At 44.9% G+C, this 19,690-nt stretch overlaps 1 protein-coding gene across 2 annotated transcripts in view; it reads left to right on the top strand.

The window, feature by feature from the left end:
- DOCK11 (dedicator of cytokinesis 11) overlaps positions 1–19,690 on the top strand; it is a 193,572-nt gene that overhangs the window by 61,561 nt on the left and 112,321 nt on the right. For both annotated transcript variants that reach the window (XM_072625882.1, XM_072625880.1), the window contains exons 7-10: positions 14,788–14,922; positions 15,941–16,118; positions 16,475–16,554; positions 18,023–18,106. In XM_072625882.1, the coding sequence (XP_072481983.1) occupies positions 14,788–14,922; positions 15,941–16,118; positions 16,475–16,554; positions 18,023–18,106 (477 nt within the window). The remainder of the gene's footprint in view (positions 1–14,787; positions 14,923–15,940; positions 16,119–16,474; positions 16,555–18,022; positions 18,107–19,690) is intronic.

Genomic DNA, 19,690 nt, shown 5'->3' with positions numbered 1-19,690 from the left:
TAAGTTCCTTGTGTCTCAGTTTCCTCATTTGTAAAATGGGGGAGTGGCCTTCAGCACAAATCTGTGCCATAAATTACAATGGCTGGGAAGTGCATCTGAGGAATCTGACTCGTATGCTAGCTGGTGTCCATCTCAAAGGTCCCAAATGGGAAAGACAGTCCTTAGTTTATCCTCTCGAAGCAGACCGTATCCCAATCCTGGAATATCCTTTCCTGTCCTCTCTGCCTCCTCAGATTGTCTCTTCAGGGCTCAGCTGGGGTGCTACCTCCTCCGAGAAGTCTTCCTGGACCCTTCCCTCCTAGCACCTATCCCCGACACACACACACACACACACACACACACACACACACACACACACACACACACACACACACAACACGAAAGAACTTTCTCTCTTCTGATTTCCCTGAGTGTTGCCTTGGTTTCCCTCATTTGTCCTATCATACTCAGCTTTATATCATACTTCTCTTTGTACCTATCTACCATCCCCTTATCATTTTTCTTTCCCCAGCATGAAGGCCAATATCCCACACATAGAAGGTATTTTAAAAATGTTTACTGAATTGAATTGCCTGCATTACCCCTCCCTTCCCCCCTCATCCAGGGCCCTTCACTGAGTTGTTTTTTTCAAGTATTGATGATGGGTTTGCTTTGATCCAGTCACACTTTCATTTCCTGATCCTCAGGTCAACAATCAGCACAGATTTGGGAGGTGGGAGTTTTCTCAAGATCACACCTCTCCCTTAGTCACTGAAATTGGCAGCTGTTAGTGGGAGCCAGTGGATGAGTAGCTGGCTAAACAAATGGGATTCCGATGATCCGCTTTATCTCTGGGGTACAGAGCTCCAGTCCCTCTTGAGTTTGGCTTTTGATATTTGGAACAGCTATGGTCAATGGCCACTGTGACCGAGTGGAGCTGCCTTTTCAGGCCCTGGTCAGGAAAGGCAGTCCAAGCCCCTTGGGTGACGGCCTGCTTGGTGCAGCTTTGGAAGCCATCCCAGCAGCCTGCTTATTTCTTCCTCTGGTACTTCAGTTTATCCTGCGGTTTGCCCACACTGCTCTACTCACCGCTCCCAGCTATTTGTTGTGAAATTTCACATGTTAATAAGATGTGCCGATCCTGCAGTCTCCAAAGTAACCTTGAGAGATGGAGCTGGGGCAGCTACCCCTTACAAAAGCTCTCTCTTGGGCCTTACAATATGTGTTGCTTTCAGTAGTAAAAACCAAAGGAGAAGTACCTCAGAAGTGTTGCTTGGCTGTACTATGAAGGGGGATTGTGCAGATAGATCAGTGTCTCTTTCCAGCTCCCCACTTTAGGGCTTGTCTTTCCCCATTGTAAGCTCCATGAGGGCAAGGACTGTCTTGCTATTGTCTGTGTCCCTAGCGCCAAGTACAGTGCTCTATGTCTATATGTATTTTGCATGTGCCTATGTGCATATCTAGCTAGCAACATTGAATGCCTTAGAAAAGAATGCTCAGCCTTCATGGAGGGACCTTTGTTTTCTTAAGTCAGTGGACCCTAAATTGCCACAGTTCGATCAGCTCGTAGAGATCTTCTCCTTCTGCCACACTATTTTACTGATGGCCAAATGGGGACACCCAGTGAAGAAATCACGCAAGTGAAGTCAACAAGCATTTATTAAGTCCTTACTTTGTGCCAGGCACTGTGCTGAGCCCTGGGAAAAGGGATGACAAATCCTTCCCTCAAAAAGAGCTGAAAAGCGATTTGGGGGTGGGGGAGGGTGAAAGAAGAAGTCTGGTGACTTAGGAGTGGGGTCTGGAGAGGAATGAAGGAGTGATGGCACCTGACCTGGGCTCTTCTCTAAAATAGAGACTCTGGGAAAGAATGAAGCAGTCAGAGGAATGGGATGCAGGGGGAGAAGCATCTCCCAGCATAAGAAAACTTCAGAGATGAAGGAGTCTTTGAAGCTGAAAAGGCTGCTGGAATATAGTGGAGAAAGACTAGGAGAGTTCCCAGCTGGACCTGGAGAGAAGTAATTCTGAGGTTGGATCTGTGTTCTTGGCGAGAGTGATGCCCCAGTCTTTGGCACGTGACTCTGATGTCCACCTTCATTGGCTTTTTCCTGCTTTCCCTATTTGGTGATATTCTGCCGTGACTCACCCTCCCCCCCCATTCTCTGTGCTTCCATGATGGCATGTTCCCCTGGGTTATCTGGGTTACAAGGCCACCCATCCTGTGTGTGACTCACTTAAGTAGTACTTAAGTTGTTTATAACACAGCCAGAGCCCACATCCCTAACTTGTTCTTTTCTAGGTTTGTCACCTGTGCCAAGTATGATGATGGCAGATGGAGAAAGATTTCTTGCCCCTTTCTCTTGAGCGAGAAATATTTTCCTAGAAGTGCTTAAGAATCGTGAAAGAAGGGACTTGGTACAAAGGCCATTGAGGCCGAGGACCTGACTCTTTCTGTTGTACATGGAACCAAATGATTAAGAAATGTTTATTTTCAGTCCGTGTCAGCCTGTTTTTATCCTTTGATCCATCAACATAGCATGATATCTCAAAGAATCCAAAGGGATTAAATTTGTGTAAGCCTAAGGATCATTTACTGGGCTGTAATTTTTTTAGTTCCCTCTCTGTATATCATCCGCCCAAGGACCCAGATAACTGCTAATCAATTGACTAGCAAGTCTTTATGGAGCGACTGCAATGCGTGGTGCATCTCCCCAGTTTCCGAGGGATCCCAGTACAAAGACACAGACGATTTAATTCTCACCTCCAGGGGAATTCCATTCTAGTTGGGAAGATGAGGTGTGGATACATAACAGAATAGCAGATGTAGTAATATAAAGCACTTTGTGGTGAAGGATAAATAAGTAGTACTGAACTGGGTGTGGTTTTGACAGGAAGCTAAGAAAGAAGAGGGCATTAGGAAGGTCGAGGGGGCCTAGGATGTCATGAGCAGAGGCAGGAAGGCAGACATATTGTCTCAAGGTGTAGTGGTCAGAATATATGAGTCTGAAGTGGAAGGCTGCTTTTTAGTGGAATTACTAAGAAGTCAAGGTGGAAAGGGAGGATAGGGCCAGATTGTGGAGAACCTTGGATGCTAAGGGCTTTGGACATTAGAGTGCTAGCAAAGGTTCTTGAACAGGTAGTCACATTTTGAAAGACATATTTCAAAGACAGTATCTAATTCTAGAGTCAGAGAAGTCAGGGTTTGAATCCACCTTTCTCACTGCTTATGCCACTACAGACAAGTTACCTAATGCCTCTGAACCTCAGTTTCCTCATCTGTGTAATGGGGAGAACACCAAATATAGTAGCTAACCTTAGAGGATTGTTATGAGGCTTATAAATGACATCATGTATACATGTCATTATATATAATGAATTTGAGAGAGGGAGAGAAGGAGGGAGGGAGATTTTACACACACACACGCACGCACGCATGCACACGCACACGGCAGCTAGATAGAATTCCAAGCCAGGAGTCGGGAAGATCTGAATTCTAATGTAGCCACAGACACTTCCTAGCTGTGTGCCTCAGTTTCTTCATCTGTAAAATGAGCTAGAAAAGGAAATGGCAAAGCACTACAGTATCTTTGCCAAGAAAAACCCAAATGGGGTCACAAAGAGTTGCACTTGACTGAACAGCAAATGGTTTTCATCTGTGTTCCCCTTAATGAAATGTCATCTTCTAAGGGTAGGAATGAGTAAAGGTTGATCGCCCTGTAAGGTACTTTATTTGAGAGGTGGATGACAGATCAAGGTCCCCAAATTGAGGGTTGATGTTGGAATCTTTTACTAGCTTAGAATTAATTACCAAACCAGCTTTATGATAAGTCAGTTCAATTCAACGAGCATTTATTAAATACCTGCTTTGGGCCAGGTGTTGGTAATAAAAGACTAAAATGGAAAATGATCTCTGCCCTCAAGGAACTTATAATCTAATCGGGGGTTTTCTCCCTCCTCATTTCTTTACCTGCTCTGAGACCTAGTCTCCTTGCTCCCCGTTAGTTCTTCTGTCCCAGTGGAAGGTAAGTCAGGATGATTGCTTTTCTCATTTCTGCCCTGCCCATGTACTGGGAATGTGTATCCTCATGATCCCACAGTCCTTTCCCAGGTAGTGCTGACATCCAATCTGAGTGCAGGAGCTACCATAGGGCCACCATTATCCCTAGCCACATCCACTAACTCATACCCAAGTGCATTCAGATGTTCCTATATTAAATGGTCTTTACCTCTGTGTGCACTCGCTCTGTTATTGAACCGTTTGGTGAGTGGGTTCAGTGTGACACTGTCTTCTCTCCTTGAGTCCCATCACCAGGCATGCCTTTCTAAAGCCCAGCCTCATCAGCCACTTTTGCTCCTATTCACTTGCTGTGGAAGAGCTGAGGGGGGAAAACTGGGGCCGACTGTATCTGCTGCAGATTTTATAATCTCGGCTGGGCCCAGCAAAGCAATCTTTTCCCACCTCCGAGATGGCTTCCTTATTCTTCTCTCCACAGCAGCTAATCCAGAACTTTTCACCCTTCCTCAGGTCTTCCACACTACTTCTCCCCCCTCTCAGAGGAGGATCTTGCCTCATAATTAACTGAAAAGCAGAAGCCATCTTCTAAGAGCTCCTTCCTGAGCCTGCTGCTCATCTCGCCTTGCTCATGTGTCGTCCCCTACCATGTTCTCCTTCAGCTGTCTCCCACAGAGACATGACCTTCCTGCTTACAAAGGCAACCCCCTCTACTTGCACCTTTGATCCCATTCCTTCCTGTCTTCTCCAGAAGATTTCATGCCCTGTCATCCCCATTCTCTTATCTTCACTCTCTCCTTATCTACTGGCTACTTCCTTTCTCCCTACAAACATGCTCATGTCTCCCCCATCCTTCAAAAAATATGGCAAACCCTGACTTGATTCATTTATTCTATGGCTATAGTTCTATATTCTTTATTCTCCTTCTCAGCTAAATTTGAAAGCTGTCTACACTAGGTACCTCTGCTTCCTCACCCTCTGCAGCCTGGCGTCTGACCTTTTCCTTCAGCAGAGTAGCCAACGGTCTTTTGATGGCAAAATACAAGCATGTTTTTTCGGTCTTCCTCCTTTTGGATGTCTCTGCAGCTTGGGACACTGTCCCTCACTCTTCTCCTGGATCCTCTGTTCTCTTGAAGTTTTGTGGCATTGGTCTCTCCTGGTTATTCTGCCTTTCTGACAACATGCTTGTCAGTCTCCTTCGCTGCTAATTGTGGGGGTCCTCCAGGCTTTGAGCACTGCTTTTTGCCCTCCCCTCTTTCTTACTTGGTGACCTCATCGACTCCTGTGTGTTCAATGATCATCTCTATGCACGTGACTCCCAGATCTTTGTATCTAGCCTTAATCTCTCTCCTGAGCTCTAGTCCTCACATGCATCACCTGCCTTTTGGCCATCTTAGATTAGATATGGGGCGACTATGTGATACAGTGACTAGAGCACTGGTCTTAGAGCAAGAAAGACTCATCTTCCTGAGTTCTAATCTGGTCTCAGACATTTCCTAGCTATGTGACCCTGGGCAAGTCACTTAGCTGTATTTGCTTCAGTTTCCTACCATCTGTAAAATGAGCTGGAGAAGAGAATGGCAAACCACTCCATTATCTTTGCCAACAAAACCCCAGATGGGGTCATGAAGAGTCAGACACGACCGAAAACAACTATACAATAGACCAGATGTCCCATAGACATCTCAAATTCAACATGTCCAGTACAGAATTTGTTTTTTCCTTGCTACTGTCGAAGGCATCACCATACCCTTGGTCTCTTGCCCTTTACTCACACTCACCACATGCATCCAGTCCGTTGCCAAATTTTATACTTCTTTTACTTTGGCAACATCTTTCCTCTGTTTCCCCTTATCTTCAGTCACACAGCCACCAGACTGGTGCAGGCCCTCGTTACCTCGAGCCTAGGTCATTGGAAGGGCCTTCTAGTTGATCTCCAGGCTTCACTCTCCCTTTCCTCATTCATCTTCTGGCCATTTCCCAAGGGGCTTTGTCTGAAGTGCAGTAGCCTCCAGTGGCTCTCTGTTAGGTCCAGAATCAAATGTTTCAGTCAAATCCTGTGTTTCACATTTAAAGGCCTTAGCAGCCTGGCCCCTCCCTATTTTTATCATTTTCCTTTGTGTGTGCTGCTCGATCAACGCTGGCTATCCTGCTACTCTTTGGACGTGGCACTCCATGTCCCATCTCTTCACTGGCTGGCCGCCATGCTAAAATGTTCTCTCTCCTCCCCTTGGCCCAAATCTTGCCCTCAACTAGTACCTTCCCTCTGAGATTATCTCTCATCTGTACTATACTTACATATACATGTTTTTTGTATATGTATCATCTCTCATCTGTACTATATGTGTGTGTGTGTTTTATGTGTATGTATTATGTATGTATGTATATATGAGTATATATTTATCTTGAGTGTACATAGTCATTTCCATGTTGTCTTTCCTGTTAGGATGTGAGCTCCTTGAGGACAGGGAGTGATCATGTTTTTGCCTTTTTTTGTATCTTCAGTGTCTAGCACATTGCCTGACCCAGAGTAGGTCCTTAACTGTTTGTTTAACTGATTGATTAGTAAGCGTGATTTTCTGTTATTCCACAGTCAGCTCTTTCAGAAGGTGATGAAATCTCCCAGTACATCGCCTAAGCAAAGCAGACAGCACAGAGGTTCAAGAAGTCTGTCTACCAGCCATGGACCTTGGTACCTGTTGATCTGGATGCCCAGGACTTGCTCCTGCTTTTACCTCTTGTCCCATCTTCCTTACACATCCTGATTTAGTCTCCTCCCAAAGAGAGAGGAGTATATTATCACTGCGTCACAAATATCCCCTTCCTTTTCCATAGTTGAAGAAGAACTGGTGGGTGCAGCTAAGGGCAATCAATAATGTGAAGGTTGCCTCAGTGGAATGGAATGGGAAGAAGGAGGAGGAGGAGGAGGAGGAGGAGGAGGAGGATGATGGGAAGAAGAAGAAGATGCCAATGCCTCAGCTTTTAGGAGTGGAAGGGATGACAATGATGATGATGACGATAATGACAAGGAAAGAAGGCTGGACTGCCCAACTTTTGTTAGGCTTCTGCATTTTCTGTGTAGGGGAAGGATCTGTAGACTGGAAGAAACAGAACCAAAATAGCTAATAGTGAGTACAAACCCACGTGTGGAGAGAGCACCTAAGTGCTTGTGATAAAGTTAATGTTTACATAGTGCCTGCTGTGTACCAGGCACTGGGGAGTGCTGTTATAATCTCCATTTTACAGCTGAGAAAACTGAGGCAGGCAGAGGTTAAGTGCCTTGCCCAGGGTCACATAGCTAAGAAGTGTCTGAGGCTGGATTTGAACTCCTGACTTCAAGATTGGAGCTCTGTGCCACCTAGACATCCTTACTAGGGCAAGATGAAAGAACTGGGAGATGTGATTCTCAAGGCACTATCAGTGACCTTTGAACTCTCACTTTTTCTTGATTTGTTCTTCTTGAATTCTTCCTTCAGGGATGTAGCCCCTTGAACTTAACCTTTTGTAGGGATGGCTCCTCTCTCTACTCTAGAGACATAGTCAGAGTCACAGATGTTCCACATTCACTTGGTTTGTCCTTTATGGAAAATTTGAATGAAGTCATTAGGGTAATTTAAGTCTCATTTCGGGGCTCAGCAGCATTTCACAGTTTGATGCAGTCAGTGCAGGGTTATCTTTATGTGAGCCTCTGGAGGACTTCAGCCCTCCCTCCCCCCCCCACACTCATCTGATCCTCACAACAACCCCAGGAGGTCAAGTGCTCTCATTATCTCCATTTTCCTGACCCTGAGAGGCCACATGACTTGCCCAAGGTCACACAGCTGGTTAAGTATCTGGGGCAAGATTTGAACTCTGATCTTCCAGACTCCAAGTTCACTGCCTTTTTAGTAGTTCTCTGTATCCTCTTGTTTCCTTTTTTTTTTTTTGCAATAATAAAAACTGAAATTTTTCCCAACATTCAATGTCCTCCCCTCTTTTAGCTACCTTGAAAGTTAAACCCTCAAAATGCCCTCAGAATCATGCCTACTCTAACACAGATGCTCTATCTAGTCCAGCTTCTCCTCCACAAAGTTAATTATATGAAATGATAAAAATCCTACCCAGAGGATACTGTTGCCCATTTTCTGTCTTTCCTTAGTGTTATATTCACCTGAAGAGGAAAGGGAATAAACCTTTATCAAGTATCTGCAGTGCCAAGTGCTCTACACATATTTTGATCCTCACTACAACCCTGGGAGGCAGGTGTTGTTATGGTCCCCATTTTACAGATGAGGAAGCTGAGGCAGAGAGGGGTCATACAGGTAGGAAGTGTCTGAGGCCAAATTGGAATACCCGTCTTCCTGACTCCAAGGTCCCATGCTCCATCCATTATACCTTGGTTGAAATCTCTCAGCACTTCCCTCAATATGAGTAAATCCGTTGCCCAGGCCTCAGACAGCCTGGCCTTACCCCAGCCCCAAGCCTAGAACTTGGATCTTCTGTGTCTTCCTGTCTGCTTGTCTCCATAATCCATACTTCTGTGGCTTCAGCAGTATTATCTGTTTCCTATTTTGAGTGAGGTCAGTGGAGGATAGGGGATGATGGGAATTCTCCTGTTTGTCCACTGCGGAGATAGTCCTCTCTCAAACCACTGAAACAGGAGCCAGAAATAGACATGGATTTGGGAGGCCCCAGAGTATTGTATTTTATTTAATAAATAAATTCTTTACTCAATATAATGCAATAAAACAATATTCAGTAAAGGAAATAGGAACAAAACATGCAGCCTTAGATGGAGATTAAGTAACTTCTTGAGTAATGAGTGATTTTAATAACAAATAATAAATACGGTAATTATGTTGACCAAGAGGATTAGAAAAAGAGAATGTATTAAAACTCCTGGGTTGCAGCTGAAACAATCCTGAGAAGAAAATTTCTGTCTCTGAAAACTAATGCTAACAAAACATCCTCAAATGAGCATGAACTAAGCATCGCATTAAACAGGTTCACAGCTGTAAAACAAGACCCCTTGAGAACGAGGAAGAATCAGATCACTTGAAAAGGGCGAAACATTTGAGGAGCTCCTTCTGAAAGTCTTCAGAGCCCTTCTTTGACCCATCTTCGGGCCCAGTGATTGCTGGTCACTCGAATTCCAATTTTCCTCCTTGGCCTTTGTAAAGCCAAGTAACCCCTGGCTCCCTCAATTTGGTGCTAAATAAAATGCGGGCGATGCTACATACGCCTAAGACTCCACCACATGACTCGTTGGCACTCTTCCCACCTCTTTGGAATAACTGGTCTCATTACCAAAACAGAAGGAAAGTGAAGTAACCCTCTCCCTCCAGTACCAGCATCACAGACACCTCGATAAACATTTGTCGTCTGCTTTTTCCGATTCATGATGTTGGCTGAGTGTTGTAGCTTTTGGTTCTTTCAGTCAGAAGGTACAGATCTTTAAGTTGAGCTGATGTGTGTCTGGACTAAAAGCAGGCTTTTGTTTTTTGTTTCCCCGATCAACCCTGGGGTTAGCTTGTTAGGTGTGTGGGAGGTGTGGTCTGGTCTCAGGCTATCTCCTCAGCTGACTTGAGGCAAAGGCAAGGTCAGGGGATGGTAATCCCAGCTTCCTTATTGTCTTCCCTTTTCCCCTGGAGGGCTGGGGCACGCCTAGAAGCTAACGCGTGTTCCCGCCCCTCCTGGGGCTCGTCTCCTGGCTCTGAGGCTTGCCTGGGTCTCAGTGCGAATTTTCTCTGCCCTGGGTCGTCTGTCCCTCCAGATCGCCTCCACCACAGTAGGAAGAATCCCCCTTTGCCACTTTTCCAGCCTCTGGTGTTATGAGACCACCTGCCCCCTTCTGCTGTTCCCGCTGATCCAGGATTAATCTGGGGAAGAATTTTATTGCTCCCTCACGGTCATCAGGGGGGAGGAGAGAGCACTTACTGATCACTCTGCCATCCCAGTTCCTGGAAGTTCAAGTAGTGACCCACCGAAGTCCGTCTTCAGGCTGAAGATTTCAAGGGCTGCTGCGCTGATGTCTGGCACTCAGCGGCTCTCACCGGCTGGGCCTGGCTTATCTCCTGCTCGGCCTGGCTTATCTCCTGCTCCGCTGGTCTCGCCCGCCACTCTCGGGCTCCTCTGGTCCCCTCCGCCCTGCTGCGCTGACCGCGCTGCGCTGTGCGCCAGGGTCTTGCCCCCGTGGAACAGATCCCTCCCGTGGACCCTCCGGTCCAGCCTGGGCTCCGAATCCGTCAAAGTCCGTCACCCACTGGATTTTACACCTCCAAAGTCTGGTCAGACTCTCCCCCCAGAGATATCCAGAGGAGTTTTTCCAGGAGCTTAGGTGAGTCGTTGCTTTCACTCTGCCATCTTGTCTCCGCCCCCGATAAACATTTGTCAAGCGACTTTTCTTACTTCCACTTTCTTTCTTTGCGAAAAGACAGAAAGTCCCTTTTCTTTGAGACAAAGCCCCCAAGTTTCCCTCCAGATGTAAGACCAACATAGAACTGCCGGCAGACCATAGTGAGTGCTGCTCACTCTCAGAGGCCATAGCAGCGCTCCGTGGCAGGAAGTGATTTCTGCTCTCTTAGAAAGATGTGCTTTGCTAGTATTGAAAACGGTGGCTGCCGCTGCTGCTGAATGTGCTTTTTGTTGTGAAGCAGTGGTGTGAGGAAAACACTGAGCAGTCTTCATTAGATCCTGATTCTTCTAATCTTTGACTTCCCGCCTTCCCATTCTCTGTCCTATACTTTGTGAGGTGTAGGGTGTGTTCAGGGAGGACCAGTACTGGTACCTTTAGTGTGATGGCTGCCAAGCCCTTTTTGGGGGCTCTTTCCACCTTTGGTGTCTACCTGTTCCACCTAACTCTTACCTGTGGCTCCAAGAAGCTGCAGCATGTGCAGCAGCCATACCCTGGTAAACTGTTTTGGCAGACGGGCCAAACCATGTTGAGGGTAACCAAGGGTTTTCAAACCCATTGGTGAGTTAGAGGGGTGTCTACCCTACACATGTGAAAACTTCCTCTGATGGAATGGGCAGATGAGAACAATTTGTTCCAATGGCCATGAAGGCAGATGAAGCAGGCAACATGGAGCGCTTAGAGCTTGGTTAGACACTGAAGATGCCAAGGTCATCCACTGCATCCTGAGCCATTGCCAGCCATCTTGACTCTGTCGTGCCACTTGACTATGATGACTCTGAAAGAGAGAGTGAGACTGACAACTAAGTGCAGCTCTGCCTCACTTAAATCCAGTTTACACATGAATCAAAGACATCACCCATACCATTTCACTATTATTCAAAGTTCTGTGGTGACAGGCAAGTGATGAAGCAGCAGGTGCGGATACACTGGGAGCTGGAGTCACAACCCTGCACGCAGGCGGCCCAGGCCATAGGGTCATTTCTCACTGGAAGCAGCAGTGGGACTCGGCAGCCCCCTGGGTGTCTGAGCAGCCTTTTCAGGATTGTACTGCTCACTTCCTGGTGTGAGAAAGGCAACTAGAAAAGGTACCCTAAACATTTTCTGCTTACCCAACTCTGGCCTGATTACCGTGGCAGGCAGGGAATCTCACTATGTGGTTGAAACACAAAAAAATGTACAAAATGTACAAAAACATCTGCAAAGATGATTCCACTCATCATCGGCATATGGAATGTGCACACACTAATAGACAACAGAAAATCCAGCTGACCTGAAAGAACTGCTCTTGTTGCAAGAGAACTCAACAGGTATCGCATCCAAATAGCAGCCCTGAGTGAAACAAGGTTGGCAAAGGAAGGCCAGCTAGTTGGAGCTGGATATACCTTTCTCAGGAGTGGGCACAGTGAAGGGGAGCATGGCGTGCCCACATCAGAAAGGATGCTGTGCTCTTTGAGCAAAGCAGAGTTGAGACAGCACAAAGTAAATGCAGGATGTTCATATTTGGGATGTCCACCCCAAATATTCACACGGACTATCTGTGCCCAACCTGTGGTAGAGCGTTCTGAGCTCATATTGGTCTGATCAGCCACAGTCAGACACACTGAAATTTCACTTTATCATGGTGATGTCATTTTGGTCCTCTTCGAAGATGAAGGACAACAGCCAACCTATACTTTGTGGTTAACAGGGCCTCTTGCAAACAGTGTGGCTTTTTTCTTTAGATTCTCTAGAATTCAGGCTTAGATTGGATCACAGTCCACTTGACTTCGTTCATTTACGTTGCTTAGTAGTAGCATTGGCTTAAAGAATCAGTCATAGCTTTGCCACGTACCTAATTACCCCACTGTCTTTTAGAACTTTCAGATTTGCAGATGATATAAAACTGAGAACCAACATGGCTGGGAGGTCTATTGCCCCTATAGAGATCAAAGAAAAAGGAAGAGGTTCCCCCCTTCATAGGTGCACAAATATTTACAGTTTTGGTTTTTTTTTTGTAGTGACAAAGAATTAGAAACCGAGGGTGTGTCCTTACCCTGAAGGGCTGAACAAATCATGGTGTATGAATGAACTTTAAGAAATGATGAAAGGGATGGTTTCACAGAAACCTGGGCAGGACTGATACTGGGTTAAGTGAACCAGGAGGACCAATGTACACAATAACAATTATATTGTAAAGACAGACAACTTTGAAAGACTTTTAAACTCTGATGAACACAGTGACCACCAACATTCCAGAAAACTTGTGATTAAACATGATACCCGCCTCTAGACAGTGATGCACTCCGGGTGTAGATGGAAACCTGTTTTAGGGACATTATTTTGCTTGACTTTATATGTTTGTAATGGGAGCTTTTGTTTTTCTTGCTTTCTCAGTGGGCATGGGATGAGGGCAGGGAATGAGAGGGAGATAATTCACACTTGCAAATAAAATCAGATTGAATAAAAAGGTTATTTAACATTTTGGCCAAGAGTGAGGATCCAAAAAAAATCTTAACATGCTGGAACCAAATTTTATGAGGGTAAGTAAAGTCCTATACTTGACTTAAACCTAAATATGAAAGTGCAGGCTGGGCTGGGTGTGTCTAGCCAGCAGTTTCTATGAGATCTAGCGGACAGTAAAGTCCAGTTGAGTTGCCAGTGTGATGCAGCAGGTGGCCAGAGTGGTATCGCATCTAGAACGAGGGAGGTGGTAGGTTCACTGCCCTCTTCCCTGACTTCCTCAGATTATGTCTGGAGGGTTGCGTTCAGGTTCAGGCCTCAGGTTTTTAGGAAAGACCTTTATAAAGAAGAAAACATCAAGAGAAGGATGATCAGGTTGGTGAAAGGCTTCAAGCCAAGACAAGAAGTTTGGTGTGAATAAGGCAAACCTGGGTTTACTTCCCACCTCTAACATGTGACTATGGATGGGCAAGGTACTTGGCCTCCCTGAGCCTCAGTTTCCCTGTAAAATAGGCATAATGCCTATGTTCTCTACATTATGGAATTTGTTCTGGAACTCAAATGAGATCATCCAATTAAGCCAGGCACTAGGAATTAAAAGACCAGAGTGAAACACTCCAACCGTTCTTACCCTTAAACAGCTTATATTCCACTGGGAGGAAACAGCATGTGTACATGTAAGTACATGAAAATAGACTGAGTAAACACAAAATAATTTCAGGGTGAAATGCACTATGGGAATCAAGAAAGACCTCTTGTATGAGTTGGTATCTGAGCTATGCTTTGAATGAAGCTAGGGATTTTATAAGATTAAGGTGAGTAGAGGGAGTGTTCCAGGAGTGGGAGACAACCTGTGCAAAGGCGTGGAGGTAGGACATGAAATGTTATGTATGGGGAAATAAGAAGTAGGTTGGTTTGGCAGGTCATAGAGAGTATGTGAAGAGAAATAATATGAAAGTAGTTTGGAAAGATGGATTGAGCCAGATTATGAATGGCTCTAAATGTCAAATAGAGGACTTTGTATTTTATCCCAGGGGTAATAGGGAGCCACTGAAGCTTCTTGAACGTTAGAGTGACATAGCTAGACCTCTGCATTCAGAAGATTACTTTAACAGCCATGTGGAAGATGAATTGAAGGGGTGAGACACTCCAGTCCAGGAGTTCAATTTGAAGGTTAATGCTCTGCAGCAGTCTAGTCAGGATGATGAGGTCATTGATGATCTAGCATGTTAGCTGTGTAAGTGGACAGCAGGGTTAGAGTGGACCAGATGTTATGGAGGTGGGATTGACACAGTTTGGCAGTTGCTTGGACATTGGCGGGGAGCCAAAGGGAAGGTGAAGGATGACTCCAGAGTTACCTGGTTGTTGGTTGCTGGATGAATGGTGGTGCCCTTGACCGAAAGAGAGAAATTAGTCAAGGGGTAGTATTTGGGTGGAAAGATAACGAGTTCTGTTTGGAACATGTTGGGCACAGAAAGTGTTTTGCCAACTTAAAAGTTTATAAAATAGGAGCTATTATGAGATCATTAGTTATACCATAAGCAAAGTACCACCACAGTACTGTCCCAAGTAAAACAATGGAAGTGAGAGCAGCTAGAGGATGCTGGTTTTCCCAGTGACAGCCAAGGTGCCATTTCCCAGCTGCTGTTTCTTCTACCCCCACAGAATAGTAGAATATTTTAGAATGAAAAAAGAAAAATCCACTTGGAATGAGGGCTCCTGCATTCTGAAGAACTGAGTTCATTTCTTTTCTGGTGTTGGCTTAACTGTGGGCCAATTACTTGACCTCACTGTCTCTATCTTTCAAAAGGAGAGAATCATAATTCTGTTTAGCTCACAGGTATGTCTGTAGATGGTTGAGATAAATGGTGTCTGCGAAGCCCTTTGAGATCCTCAGATCAAAGGAATGGTCGAGGTACGACGAAGGTGTGACTAATGTATCATTGGTGCTCTTGTCTTTTTACAGGTATTCAAGAGAAGGTATTTTTACTTAACTCACCTTCCTGATGGTTCATATATTCTTAATTCCTATAAAGATGAGAAGAATTCAAAGGAATCAAAAGGTTGCATCTACCTGGATGCCTGCATTGATGTTGTTCAGGTAGGCATGGAATCACGGGAAATCTCAACTTCGTAGTATCCAAAAGAACTCAAATCCATTTGAACTTGGTTAAGCTGTGTGACCTCAGGCAAAGTCCTTTGTTTCTCGGGGTCTTAGTTACCTTTTCTCTAAACCAAGATTTTGATGAGTGATCTCTAAAGTCCTGACGTAGTCACAGTTGACATAAGAGAGGGATTGGCCTCCTTCTGGTGTCTGATTTTCAAGTTTGTAAAGATGAATTTGAACAGGAATATTTGGATGAGACAAGCCTTTTCCATATAACACATAGTACACATCATAGGTGCAGAGCCAAAGGCAGGACCTTTGGGGCTATCTAGTCCAAGCCCCTCATCTTATAGATGAGGAAACTGAGGCCCACAGAGTGGCAGTGACTTGCCCAAGATCATACAGCTGACATTCAAAGGCAATACAATGAAGCTGTCTCCTGATCTAGTGCTCTCATCTATGCCCCACACTGCTTCCAGATTGGAGTTGGGTCACATTTAGGTTTGTTGGTTACCGTTCCTAGAAAAGTCTAAATTTTGCACAAGAAAAACTGCAGTAGCAGGGAAAGGGCAAGGCATTTGTTTGTTGTGAAGCAGCTGCTCCTCCCTGCTCCAAAATGGGAGACTATCCAAGAAGTGAAGTATCTATCTTTACTCCAAGAGTATTTATTGAGCACCTCCTCCGTGCTTATCACCATGCTAGGTGCCAGGTGCTGGATGATAGGTGCTGGGTTCATTCATTCATTCGTTATTTGATTCATTATTTGTCCTTCGTTTTCAAAGAGGACCATGACATCAGGAAGATGATGTCATGACTTGCAAGGGAATTATGCTGGGTGCTGGGTGCTGGCTGCTAAGTTCTGGATGCTGGTGCTGAGGGACGTGATGAATGAATGTAAAAACATGGTCTTTGTCTGCTAGGAATGTACATTCTAGTCAAGAGATTTGTTCATTGAGAAAAGACATCGAAGTAACTCTGCTAACTGGATATGCATCTTGTCTTTAACCGCCAGTGTCCCAAGATGCGGCGTCATGCCTTCGAGCTCAAGATGTTAGACAAGTACAGCCATTATTTGGCAGCGGAAACTGAGCAGGACATGGAAGAATGGCTGACAACGCTGAGAAAGGTCATTCAGATCAATGCAGACAGCTCGGGACAAGAGAAGAAAGAGCCTGTGGAGTCTGTGCAAGGTCAGATTTTTGAGGTCGTGCCCTTGTCTCTAAGCATGTGGGTAAACATCTGCGTCTTGACCCTTTCCTTAGTTGAAGGTGATTATGGAGGTAGAAGGATTAAAACAGAAATATAAGGCAGTGTTACATGGATTCTGACGTGGGAAATATAAGCAGCCTTGAAATTGGACACTTTGGATGGGAAATTGATGGCAGGTTTTCAAGAGTCCATTAAAGTTTTCCATTGCTCTCATAATCAAAAAGCTTAGCAGTAAATCTAGGCATGGGGGAAGGAGAGCTGGTTGGGCGCTTTTTCTGAGGTGATTAGTAGACATGATCTGTATGGTTTGGAACGTCTCCTTTTAATGAATTTACAGAAGATGAAACGAGCAGCCAAGGAAAATCAGAGAATATCATGGAAAGCTTGGAGAGGAGTATGCATCCTGAGCTGATGAAGGTAGAGCTTTTTTTTTTTTAAATAGGGGTTTAAATTAAACAGAGAGAAAGAAGAAGAAACTGTCCCCAGTGTCTACTGTCTCCCATTGAGTAGTGCTGTGCCAGTTTATTTGGGGGTCTGTCTGCATGGTGTTTACAAAGAGCCCCTTTGGGAAAGAATCCTATGAACATGGGAGAGGTTCTACTGATAATGTAATGTGATTGACATCTGATCAGTGATTTCCTAGAAATATAGTTTTTTGGTGTACTAGAAGTGTATGTGTATGTGTTTGAATCATATCACGAAGTGTCAAATTTGGAAAGTGAACCCCACTGTGTGAATATTTGAATATATATATGACAGTAATACACCTATAGACATATGTTAACAGCTAGGTGGTGAAATGGATAGAGTGCTGGGCCTGGAGACAGGAAGACTCATCTGCTTGAGTTCAAATCCATCCTCAGACACTTACTAGCTGTGTGATCGGGCAAGTCACTTAACCCTGTTTGCCTCAGTTTCTTCACCTGTAAAATGAGCTGGAGAAGGAAATGGGAAACCACTTCAGTGTCTCTGCCAAGAAAACCCCAAATGGGGTCACATGATTGAAAATTACTGAACAAAATGAAAATTTGTTGTAAAACTACCTCTTCCAATCTCCTCCTTATATATCCCAGAAACCCAGTGATCCACAGACTGTCAGCAGAATGGGAGCTCAGTGGCCACCTGGCCCAATGCATAACTGAGCAGGGATTCCCTCTATAACACCCTTGATAAGTGGGAATCTAGCCTCCTGCAGAAAGACCCACTGGGTTAAGGAGTCTATTACCTTTCAAAGCTAGGCAGTAGGATTGAGAACAAGCCAGCCGGGTAACCCTTTTTTACTGACTTGCTGTGTGACCTTGGGCAAATTTCTTCCCTTCTCTTGGCCTTTGTTTCCCCATCTTTAAAAATGGAAGTGTTTGGACTGAACTGTCAGGTCTTTATTCTATGGTCCCTGATATAATATAAGACCTGACAAATAATTCTTTATTCAGCTGATCTCTATCTCTAGGGATTCTCCAGTGTCCCCTCTCAAGCTTTACCTTTCCAAACTGAAGAATCTTAGTTTCCTGTGTCTGCCTTGCTTCTCCTTGGACCCATGTTAGTCATCTTTCTCTGGCTTTCTCCAAGCTGGTTCTCTTAGGTTTGAAAGTGTGGGGATCAGGGCTACGTGGCAGGCACAGGGAGTCAGGGGAGGGGAGTAAAGAAGTCCATGGTGGGGCCCCTGATCTCACAGCTTTTATAGGCCCCAATGAGAGAGATTATTGATGGATGCAGCTGTTGCTTGGTTGAGTCAATGTCCCATTAGGAAAGCATTTTTTTTTTACCTTTTTGGAGGTTGTTAGCATTTATAGTTTGGTGGTGGTTTTTTTTTCAAACTATACTTTGAAGAAAAATAAAGACATTTAATCCATTTTTAAAACTTGACCTCTTTTTTCATTTTTAGTATGGAAGAGAAACTGAACAGCTGAATAAGCTCAGTAGAGGAGATGGAAGACAGAACCTCTTTTCCTTTGATGCTGATGTGCAGGTAATGCTCTCTTTGGAGGAACCCCAGAGTCAGGCCTTATTCGGAGGCATCCAAAGCAGTGAGCTAGGCTCTGTGGGAGTGAGAGTTTAGGGAGATCACAGACCCTGCCTTCATGGAGGGCCTACAGTCCAGTAGGAGTAGAAGCCCCCAAATCCAAATAACTGTAACATACACTACTAGATGCTGAGTGCCTTCTGCCCTGATGCTTAATGCACTTAACAAAGTGTTAGAGATGAGACCCAAAGGGGGAGGTTTTTATTGAGAAGGGGGAGCAGGACAGCCTGCATGGGAAGAGGTGGCACTTGAGGTGGGGTTTAAAGACTGGCTAAGATTTCATCAGACAAAAGAAGGGCAATGAGAATGTTTTGGGCATGTGGAAGGAGCTTCATGAGAAAAGGCAAAAAGCTGGAAAAACAACAGGTATATTTGGGGGCAGAAAGCAGCCTTGCTTGGCCAGATGGTAGTATGCATTCAAGAGAATAATGATATGACCTCAGCCTGGGAAGGCGGGGTGATGCCAGATTCTGGAAGGCCTTAGATGCCAGGCAAAAGAATTTGGAGGTGATTTGGTAGGCTATAGGAAGGCTCTGATGATTCGGGAGCAGAGTGTCTTTATTCTACTGCTCTAGCAGGGGTATGGAGGGTGGATTGGAGGTGGGGGACAGAGGAGAGGTTTTTGCCAAGAGTTAATGCAGGCAGGTGTGAAGGTCTGCACTGCAGTGATGGCTGAAGGAAGATCTGGGAAATGCTGAACTGTTGCTTTTGCATCTCAAAGGTTACTGATTCCTCTTTGGGACTTGTTCATTTTGAATAGGTGGCTGGTAACAAACTCTTCTTCCACTGTGAACAGTTCTGAGTTGAATGTATGTTTCATGTTCACTCTTTCCCCCAACACCTTGAAGATAAGTTTGAAAAGGAGCTTCTTTTTAAAAAACATATAGGAAGTAGTATAAACATCTCCCTTTAGCAAAGGTGCATCATGAGAAATGTGGAGCCTTTGGAGTGTACTAGTTGGTTTGGTTGCCTTTTTCCCTCTGCAGCCGATAAGAGCAAACATGTTTAGGTTCCCAAATGTCAGTCCTCTGCCATCCATTCCTAAATTTTACGTGCCAAACATAGAGGAGCCTTGTGTTTTTCCCCAGATAAAAACTGGGCTTTAATTGGACCTGTCAGGCTTGTTGTTCCTACTGCACAAAGGATCCAAGTGATTGTGGTTGAAACCAAAGCCAGTTGGTTTTTCTTTTTAAAAATTTGTGGTGTAACATGTTTGCGGTCATGGAACTGAGCTGGTTTTATGTGGGAGCTGCTTGTCAGTGAGCTACTGTGAGGCTCTGTGTAGTGAGACTCTGAGGACAAGAGATGTCAGTCTTACAGTACGGAAGTATCCTTTCCCTGAGGGCTGCTTCCTTAGACCTTCACCCCTTTTTGAGTTCCCAGCTTGACATGTTGACACAATTGCCTCAGATGCTCTCTCCTGGATGATTGAAAGAGTTGCCTCAAACTTGGGAACTGGTCAGAAAAGATCTAAAGGTCTTCGTGTGGGTTTGCTGGGGGCCTTCATGCCACATCTCTTCGCACTGTACT

This window comes from Notamacropus eugenii, chromosome X (genome assembly GCF_028372415.1).
Source record: "Notamacropus eugenii isolate mMacEug1 chromosome X, mMacEug1.pri_v2, whole genome shotgun sequence".
Lineage (NCBI taxonomy): Eukaryota > Metazoa > Chordata > Mammalia > Diprotodontia > Macropodidae > Notamacropus > Notamacropus eugenii.
Note: the sequence above shows the minus strand (reverse complement) of the source record. Positions and strands in the feature narration are given on the sequence as shown.